General features: G+C 36.4%; 1 protein-coding gene across 1 annotated transcript; it reads left to right on the top strand.

Annotated features, from left to right (window-relative positions):
- The first annotated feature begins 858 nt into the window (after window positions 1–858).
- On the top strand, window positions 859–10,211 carry LOC111564237 (zinc finger protein Gfi-1b-like). Its single transcript, XM_023263699.3, has 6 exons — window positions 859–1,115; window positions 4,147–4,452; window positions 4,608–4,840; window positions 6,689–6,814; window positions 6,919–7,084; window positions 9,081–10,211. The coding sequence occupies exons 2-6, from the start codon at window positions 4,191–4,193 to the stop codon at window positions 9,257–9,259; spliced, it is 966 nt and encodes a 321-aa protein (XP_023119467.2). The 5' UTR covers window positions 859–1,115; window positions 4,147–4,190; the 3' UTR covers window positions 9,260–10,211.
- Window positions 10,212–10,545: the final 334 nt, after the last annotated feature.

The raw sequence follows: 10,545 nt of genomic DNA, 5'->3' as shown, positions 1-10,545 counted from the left end.
GGCCTTACAGGAGCTTTCTTATCCAGCCACACTCAGGTTTAGCAGTTCCTCTCCTGAATGTATTTTTGATTTAGTCAGATTAGATCAGGTGAAGCAGAGCACGTATTCTTTTGTTTTAGATTATCCACTGAGCAGCTGGAGGGCTAGAGTTTTTTATTGCTTTCTTTGTTTTTAGGTAGCATTCATTGCCCTTTGGCTTCTTCAACCTCAGGATGTAACACTTGGAAAAACAAAGTCAATATAAATCAGTAGAAATCCTCATATAGTACCTCTGTTCGTCCTAATGTAGCAACACATCAGCCAGTGCAACAATCTGTCTCACTGTGTTTTAATAGTTTTTGGACAACACTGGGAATCTATTTGCGACAGAGGAACAGGCTTTAAGTGCACTATGTTATGCTCATTTCAATGTTAGTTTGCTCTTTTTAGACAATTTGTTGAGAATATATAGAACCTGCAGTCACCAAGCAGATTCATTTAACACTGAGGATAACGGTTAAAACAGTCTTTGTACAGGTTTCTCGCAGTTATTTTAAAGTCATGCATATTCCTTCACGTGTCTCGTCCTCATTAATGTTCTATACATTTACACTGAATTCTGTAGAAGAGTCTCTACCGTTGCATCAGCCAGCTTCTTTTAATGTTGACCTCAGTGGCCTGTTTTGTAACACAACTGTGTCAGCATAGTGTGTCAACATTTTCTGAAGAATTTGCAGCACACTTGTCCATTCACTTCCTCTCTACTCTGATTTATCTTAATCCTCTTATGTTTCTGCACCACTGCAACATAGCCACAATTTGAACACCTTTTGTTTGTACAAAAAGAAGTGCTAATAATAATTATGCAAAGCTGGACCGATGGTGAGCTGCTGCAAGTGTGCAGTGTTTGGGTTTGTGTGTGAGGAAGCAGTGTGGTTGGAGTCGGTTCAGAGGTGTCAGAGCTGAAACACTTCCTCGTTGGTCGCATCAGAGATTATCATCCTCTCACAGCCCACCTCAGAGCGCAATGACCTCACATGCGTCGCTTCTAACTTCATATAAGTCTCATCTCAGTTAAAGCAATCGTGTGAAGTTTCTGTGTGATGCTAAGGAGCTCCGCAGGAATGTGAAATTTGGTGAGTATTTGCATATTTGCTTCTGTTTTTAGATTCTAGATTCATTTTCTTGATAACCTTTTCGCTACTGCTAGATAATATTTAGAGAGCTTTCTTATGAATTCAGATAATCACTCTGTTTAGCAATTATTTCCATGTGATCATCACTTTGTTTTTCAAAATGAAACATACGGCTGATCTCCTTTCAATGTAAGTCACTTTTCATGTTGTTTTATGTTGAATATCAGAGTTTAAAAGCAAAACTCTCATGACTAAACAACATCTAGCTCCTGTACTGTTCTGTATTTCCCATTTCTTATAGTATTACAAGCTCACTTCATCTTTGATTTGCACACAAGCTCATTCTCAACACAGATTCTCAAAAATCTAATATATAAATGTCCCGTTATATGGTTTTTCTTTACGAAAGTATCTTTATAAGACTTGATTGTGTTCACTTGATTGGACAAACAGCGTTTTGTTTGTCAGCCCACATTTCACAGGATCTGTACGAGCAAAACGAGTAACACTGAAGCTACATTTACAGATTACATTTCATTTTACTATCCAATTTTTGTTTAATTGTCCATATTGTGCTTTTCCATTTAATATTTAATATCAGTCTGAGCATGTCATCTTATTGAACTAAACAGTACCAAAATATATTCATGCAGAAGTCTACACATGAAAATAGTATTTTTACAGCTTTCTTTTTTGCTTAATTTAAATTGTATATACCTTGTGCATGAAACTAATTTTAGAAAATCAAAGATGCTTGTACATGTCAGCACGTTTATACTTCAAGACCTCTGTAAAACCTTGAAGATGATCTGTTTTCTCTTAATTATAAATGCATGTATTTCAAGAGCAACAAATCGTCAAGTTGGAGTTGCAAACTAAAATGTAACGGATTTCCAGAAGTGGGCTTGGATTTGTTTGAGTGCAATACGGAGATTATAGTCATATTCTTATCTGTGTTACTAAGTTTATATTTATGAGAAAATATTAACATTTCAGTCATAAATACTTCATGACATGCAGGTAAATCAGTGAGAAATATATTTACTCAAGTATCGTGCTCACATTAAATTTTCAACTGCTTGTAGCTGAGAATTTCCATTTTAAGCAACTTTTTATATTGTATTGTAAACACTGATTTGTGTGACAGCTGCTATTAAAAAAAATGATAAGCCTCCAATATAAACTACATTGTTGAAGATTCTCTGCTCTTTTGCCATGTAAAACCTCATAAAGTCAAGTTGTCACGCTTGTCCGTGGTTGATTGTCTCAAGTTCTCAATAAATATTTGTTCGAGGCTCAAAGAGCTAAAATTATTCCAGATTCCACAGAGAAAACAAAGACAAGTTATATGAAAGTCCAAAAAATGAACATGAATTTGTGGAGCAAAATTATTTTTTTCTACCGCTCTGCCTCGGATAATCATTTCACAATCCCACATATCTATCGTGGGACCCAGGTTGGGAACCATGTCACTAAATTTCCTGCATTGATGGCTATTAAAGCAGCTCCATTTCATCTAGCAATAACAATAAATCATATCTATTCATCGTTTTAGGACTGTGAGCACTGGCGATCATGGAATGTATAATAATAAATCAGGCACATGGGTCATTTATCAGTGACAGAAATATTTAGTTTTGACACTTCCGGTACATTTTTATGATAATACTTATGCACTTTACTGTTCTGCAGGACTTTTTATTGTAATATATTATTTTTAAATTGCTATATTTCTATTTTTAAGTAAGTAAAAAGTACTTCTGAGTACTTCCTCTATCACTAGTTTCAACAATGAACATGTCACGTAAGATAAAACATCTAAACTGCTGTTGTAATAGTTTAAGTCTTTTTAAACTAGAGTTTGCTACTTTTGTAAAATTCTTCTGAACATGCCACAAAAATGTCACTATTTTTTATTTTTGCTACGTGATCCAACACCTCGTCCTCTTCGCAGACCTCCCCCACTGCACACTCCCAGGTGTGAACGCTGACTCATGAAATGTGTGGCTGTTAGGTGATATTGTGGCAATTCTGATATGACTGTTTGTGTGACAAAACACATTCGTAGGAACTTGATGTTCAAATGTCAGATTCAGTCACATTCAGGCTGTTTTCACCTGCACTAAAAATTCAGAGAGATTCTGCCACTACGAAAACCGTCGTTGTGGCCTTTATTCTAAATATTCCGCCCCTAATAAACTGTGTCTGGATTCTTTCAACCAGAATTTGAAAGAGGGAAAGAAAAAGATTCTCTAGTTTGATGTGGACTTAAATGCTAACTAATCCTCTGCTGCTGGTAAATTGATCAGAATCATCACTTTGAGGAAACATTAGTCTGAGCAAAACCTGAAAGAAAACTTCATCTAGAAGTGGATTCAGGAGGATGTACTTTAGAGTCTGAAAAATCTGTAGGGCCCAAACATCACGGTTTTACTTACAGTCTGAAACAGGTTAAGTTAATCATGTGTTTTAGGACTTTTATAGGTAACATTTATTAAAATTTTGTAATATATCTGTAGAATTCATACAAATACTGGATGCAAAATATTCATTTAATATTTTAAATATAAATTGCAATTGCTATAGTAAAAAGGTGACATTGTTATTATTATTATTATTATTATTATTATTATTATTATTATTATTATTATTATTATTATTATTATTATTATTATTATTATTATTATGTAGTGTAATCTTTTCTGTTATTACTGGCCCATGTCTGCTTAGCAGTATCTACAGTATTTATATAGATTCAACCAGGAAGTATTGGTGAAAATACAGTTCTGCTGCCCTCTTTTGGGAAGTATAAATATCTTTGGTTGTTCATTATATTTAATGTTTTTAGTTAAAGTGCATTAAAGATGGTAGACAGAAATTAAAAACTAAAAATAACACAAAAGTTCATTTCAACTGGTTAATTTATTATATCATGTACAAATGCTGTATGTAACTATATGAAGAAAATGTGAATATTTCATCAGCGCTGAGTTAAGCATAACTGTAACTCACTGTATTTTACATCCTTTAGATAACTGATCCAGGTGTAGAGCAGGTGTTCCTTCCCTCTGAGTGATGCCTCGTTCTTTCTTGGTGAAGCGAGGAGGGCTGCACCACCTCCGGCCTGCAGCTAGAAGCTCCAGTCCTCGATCGACCCCATCGATGTTCAGCCAGCTGGACAAAAACGCCGCTTCCTGGGGTTCCTCCTTGGAAAACTCTGCAGAAAAAACAACTGATAATAAAGCAGTGTCCATTGTGTTGTTGCAGCAGGACCTCCCTGCTGCCAACAGCTCTCATGGAAATGTGCACATTCAGCCGTTCAGTCCCAAATCTTATGGTGGGTGACAGACAGACCTCATGTCTGTTTAACCTTGTATGACAAGGCTTAATGCGTTTTACAGTTTATAACATGAAGCAGTGATGGTTTCATATTTGACAACAGGAAACAGAATAGATTTGTGACTTCACTTCATATTTTCTCTGTGTTCTCAGACTGTAGATCATCTGAGCCCTGCAGTCCCGTCAACACAGAAACTTTCATCCCAGTGGAAAAAGTCGACTCTCAGCTTCTCACACCAACAGTGTGGTCGAGTCGTCGCGTGAGCCCAGGATATCCAGACCTGACAGCACTGGGAGACTTTACTGAGCATGCTCAGATCCTCAGAGAGGCCAGAAACAGCTCAAAGATCAGTGGTCCGAGACAAGAGTGTCCCCTTTGTAGCAAAGTAAGCCAAGCATCCCCCCAGTACAGTAAATACCGTCTGTCTTATAGACACACAGGATTAAGTCAGAGTCCTAATTTATGATGCTTATTTATTCTGCAGAAGGAAAAACTGATTTCCATGATTGCATTCATCAGAGCACATGAATAAAACCTCTGTATGAATTAAGAATTAAGCATATTTAAATGTACAAAATGAAATAAATATGAAAGGTGAGGTTAAAGCACAGGCACAGCAGGAGGTAACATTAGAGGGAAAGTTACTAAAGTTATTATGATTCATCCTGAAGGTGAAATGAATATGCTACCAAATTCATGATAATCCATCCAGTAGCTTTGGTGCAAGTCGTGCCAAATAATCTATTGATACCTGCTACCAGACTGAATTTGTTTAAAGACGGGTATATCCTGGGTGAGAATCATCCGTGACTGTCTTCAGACAATTTCAGTGAAGAGAAACTTCATGAATTAAAGAAACATGAACTGAGAGAGTGGATTTCAATGCAGTTTTAACTATCTAGTGCATTAATATCAGCAGCAGTCGGGCTGCAGAGCCAAACTGATGAAGAAAATTAGAACACTTCCACAACCGATGTGTAAAACTGGACCATAAATTCTAGGAAATAAATCCCTAGAATAACAGAAAATGTATCAAAAGCTCATGACTCAGACTTAAAAACACTGAAATTATCTGTTAATTAATAGTGTGTCCACACTTCAAAAAATGAATTAAAAGTCTGTATATTAATGATGACAACCTAGTTTCATTTTTTTAAACACATTTTTTTCTAGTGAAAAACAAAACTTCATATTTTTTCAAAACTATTGGATTTGTAGGTTATTTTTTAAAGCCATTTTCTCTTTTTTTTCGCCAATATACGGCCTGTCTATAATTCACCTCCCACCCCCTCAAAAAAGACAACAAATAAGCAAAAAAAAATACATTTTCATGATATTTAATGGTATATCTATCATTTTAAAAATATTTAATGGTGTATCTCTAGTAAAAATACATAAATACATACATACATACATACATACATACATACATACATACATACATACATACATACATACATACATACATACATACATACATACATACATACATACATACATACATACATAAAAAAATACATAAAAATACAAAACACTTTCTGTTAAGTAAACAGATATGTCAGACATCCATAAGAGATCCATAAGATAATAGAAAATGTGCTTTGCCTGTAACTACAAAAAATGATAACTTTCTGTTAATTTATGGTTCACCTACTGTAAACTAATAAAAACAGATGTTTACTGTCAATACTAAAACTATAGTAATAAAAACATTGTACTTTTCTGTTACTTGATGACACACTGATAGCGATAATAACTCTTCTGTGGATAAAAAAGATTTTGGATTAACTTATAAAGCTTTCAGTAAAAATGCTAAACTAAAATAAAAGAGAATTTTTGTTATCTCAAAACTTTTCCAACTTTGCTGATTCTTTATATTCTGTGTGGACATATATAACATAAACAAAGATGTTGAAAACAACTAAATCACCTCATAGTAATACCTGTGAATAGGCACTATGGATGATTATCTTAAAATATACAGTCATACAATTGTTCAGATATTTCTTAGAGTGTAGCTGCCTTTTAAACTTCAGTATTTTGAGCTTCTACAGACGTGTAATGTCTGACGAGCCCAAACCTTAACATTTTGTTAAATTTCTTCTCCAGAGGTTATAGTGCCAAGAAATGTAAACAGCTTCCCAACACTTTCCAGAGGTAGTTTTCCACTTTTCCCTCTCTTGGCATCTCCAGATATCTCCAGCATTAAACTACATTCATCTTCCTTTTGCAGGTGTTTTCGTGTCTGTCTAGTTTGAAGACTCACATATGTAAGAGTCATGGAAGCAGATCTCGTCTGTCAGCAGCTCACGTCAAGTCCAGGCAGGCTGATAACGAGTGGTCACCCTGCAGAGGCAAGGTCAGCATCACAGTCAGTTTTACTGAATTGTTTTGTCACGTATTTACACAAAATGCACACGTGAGGTGCAGCTCTCCTGAATCTGCATGTGCCTGTTGATTTAGGAGAAGACGTTTGACTGTGCAGAGTGTGGAAAAGTGTTCAAGCGCTCCTCCACCCTCTCCACCCACCTGCTCATACATTCAGACACCCGGCCGTATCCCTGCCAGTACTGCGGCAAAAGGTTCCACCAGAAGTCCGACATGAAGAAACACACCTTCATACACACCGGTGGGTTTGTGTTTACCGTCTCATTCTCAAGTCTGAGTTAATACCATGAACTGTTTGTTTTTCCATTCAGGATTTATATCTAATTGTTTGCATTAGGAGCTAATCCTAATACTTGGTGTATGTTTGCCCATCAAATGCTACCTCTAGGCATTAACAGTAATGCTGTATATTAAAAACATTTATTATATTTATAAGCTTTTATAATGTATTTTTTCACAATACAGTGCAATTTGCAAAATGAATTCGTGACAGCAGTTAGCGAAGCTGTTCATATGTGTAGACATTGTATGAAAAATGTGATGTTCTAATCATTTTTTCTATTCAAATTCTATTGTTTGAAAATTCATTACTGCCAAATTGAATACAAGAACATCGTTGCCGTATACATTACAGGCCAACAGTTTGGAAGCGAGATCAAATTTGTACAAAGAAAGATCATAGTTATATGAAGAGTCACTCATCAGAATACATTTTTACTATAATTAGCAAGTATTTATATTTTCTTTTGTTAACATTTATTCAGAGTTTTTCTGGTAATGTCACTGTATACCTAAAGGTAAATTGAGGAAAATGGTGCATATCATTTAAAGCCTGGTCAGTAAATACATCTCAAAATCCATAGAATTCATACTGATTTTTATTATTTATACATTTTTAAGAAAGACTTTGTGAACAGAAACTTGAAGCCGCTTCCAAACTTTTGGCCTGTAGTGTATGTATCTGTGTCCTGCCAAATCTCAGACTATTTCTTGTCACTGCAAAATTGTCCAGCACAAAATGCATTAAAACTTTGGTTTCCTGTACAGATTAAACAAAGACATGGAATTTGATTTAGTGACCAACATGTGTTCCTATGGTAGACTGAATATGCTGTCTTTGGACAAAGTAACACTAGCTGTGTTCCCTTGTTTCCAGTCTTATGCTAAGCTAAGCTAACCTGCTGATGCCCCTTAAACCACTGGTGCTCATATATGGGAATAATTATGATCAATGAGGGTGAAAGAGTAACAACAAATAACAAAAAAAAGGACATAAAAATACAGGTCTGGGCATTCAAGGTGGGTTTGACAAGTAAAAGGTCTTTATTTCAGTGGCAAGAGACATTAAAAAGCACAAAAATGTGTCAACTCAAGGAGACAAACGACACAAAAAAAGAACAGCCTCATTTGCAGTCCCGGTAATGAGTATAAGAACAGGTGAAAAGTTAAAATCCATGTTGAGAGCAGGATAAGTGGTGGACTTGAGGACAAACTGTAGATCCAATATTCCTCTCTTTGTTTAAGGTGTTTGAGTTTGTCCCTACCCTTCACGTCAAAGCTAAAACCTTCAATACCTGGCTCTGTTTGGGTTGAGCCACTCCCATGCTGTGCTTAAATTCCCAGCAAAATAACTGCCTTAAGCATGCTCAACCTGATTACCTCATATTATGGACTGATATTGATACTGCTCCTATATTTGTGGTTTTCTCATCTACGTCTTTCATTTCAGGGCCTAGGATTTATATTTCCTTCATTGTATTAGTTGTTAAAATGATGCAGGAAGTGAGTGTGACACACCTGTGAAGACAACTATAATTACTGCGTCTGTTTCTTTGTGTCTCCACCCTGAAGAAGGCACAAGCCGACACGCTGGGTTTTTTTTTTATGTCTCTTGCCGCTGAAATTAAGGCCTTTTGTTTTCCAAATCCACCTTGAGTGTCTGGACTTGGACATTTTATACAATTTTTGGGGATGTAATCCTCGTACCCTCCTTCTCATCTAACTGCCAGTGAGGAAGTGAATATAGATATCCTCCAAAAAAGCAACAGTCCAAAATCCTCATGTCTTTACGTCATCTTTGCATTTTCAAAAGCTGGTCAGGTGAACAAGCAGTTTCATTTTTGTTTATGCTCAATTAATAATATCCAAGGGTAATTCCCTTTGTCAGAAACTTTAAAAACATTGCAGCAGTGTCTACTAATTCAATGTTTTTTAGCATTTTGCTCTTTGTGTGTTAGGAGAAAAGCCCCATGTGTGCCAGATATGTGGAAAGGCGTTCAGCCAGAGCTCCAACCTCATCACCCACAGCTGTAAACACAGCGACGACCGGCCTTACCGCTGCCCTCGATGCCTCTACAGCTTCCAGCACAAAGTGGACCTGCGGCAGCACCAGGAGCACCACTGCGCCTGCCGCTGACCCCGACACAACCAAGAAACAGGAAAAACACCTTTAAAACAGGAAGCTATTGACTGTGTTGCTGTCAGGACCAGATCACGTCTTTCATCCAAAGCTGTTGTAGTTTTTATTTCATGTGTAATTGTCTTTTAGGAGACAGAGGGAGGAAAACATTATTCTTTTTCATTGAATTCATGGATAACTTAAATATGTTTGTTGAGGAATTCTAAGGATTGAGAGTTACTTTCACGTTGGAAGCAATATTTTCACATGATTCTCATGATTCATTGTGTTCATTTTTTCTTAACAATGTGTGAAAAGCTGAGACAGGAGGCAGAGGTCATTATGTGACTTTGAAAAGAAAAGAACAGAACACAACCAGTGAATTCAGTTTGTGTTTATTTCCCCTTTGGTTTGTAGAAGTCCACGGTTGATTTCCCTCCACAGTGCACAGATTTAACACTGAAGAAATGGAGCTTTGAGTCATTCTGGTGACACAACAGGATTCGATTGCACCTTTCACTCTAGCAGCAGCCCGAACAAATAGTATAAACCTGATGTGGTGCAGTATTAAGTTAATGATCAAACTCCAGATGTTACCTCAACAGCTGTGCGGTTAAGTTCACAAAGCTACAGTGGATATTACCGTCTCCTTTTCTGCAAATTATCACAGCAAGTGTTCACACCGAGTCCAATTACCAGAGACATTATTGTGTTTATTTACCTCACCACAAATACATGGCAGAGGGTTCCTGTAATGATTTGTAAGAGATTTTTCTTGCCGGAGGCTTCATTTAACATCATCAAACTGTAGTTTTCGGGTTTTCATCGCCGTTATTGTCAGCTTCTATCCCTCCTGCAGAGACCAGAACAACTGAGAATGCAGCAGAGCCATTGTGCAAGTTTACTGATTTTGTACAACAAAACCTCCCTGCTAGTCAGGAAATTTGTCAATAAACTCAACTGAATTTTGTGTGTCTTGGCAGAAGTGTGCTTCATTGTTCCATTTGCCCTCTGGAACAGGTTGACCTGCTTCTGGATTAGCTTCAATCAACAGAAGTGAGAAGGAAAAGGTGTGAACAGATGTCCAGTATACGCATAAATGAATCTTTAAAGGATAGATTCACAGTTTTATAACTTGTAAAACGACCAACAGCTATCAATACACAGTAAAGCAAGTGAGCCAGTTTACTTATATAGTATCTTATCATACGCAGAAGCTAATCAAATGCAAAAGAAAAAAAATGCAGAGACTCAAATATCTAACAAAAATGAAAGCAACTAAATTCAGTTCATCAAAAAGAGTA

The sequence above is a fragment of the Amphiprion ocellaris genome, chromosome 4, assembly GCF_022539595.1.
Source record: "Amphiprion ocellaris isolate individual 3 ecotype Okinawa chromosome 4, ASM2253959v1, whole genome shotgun sequence".
In the NCBI taxonomy this organism is placed as follows: domain Eukaryota; kingdom Metazoa; phylum Chordata; class Actinopteri; family Pomacentridae; genus Amphiprion; species Amphiprion ocellaris.
This window is presented reverse-complemented; position numbering and strand designations above follow the sequence as displayed.

What these genes read in the sequence shown, in the direction of transcription:
- LOC111564237 (XM_023263699.3), top strand. Translation starts at nt 4,191, where the DNA reads ATGCCTCGTTCTTTCTTGGTGAAGCGAGGAGGGCTGCACCACCTCCGG. An exon ending in GGTCACCCTGCAGAGGCAAG is followed by an intron (nt 6,815 to 6,918) that starts GTCAGCATCACA and finishes CTGTTGATTTAG; the next exon opens with GAGAAGACGTTTGACTGTGC. An exon ending in ACACACCTTCATACACACCG is followed by an intron (nt 7,085 to 9,080) that starts GTGGGTTTGTGT and finishes TTTGTGTGTTAG; the next exon opens with GAGAAAAGCCCCATGTGTGC.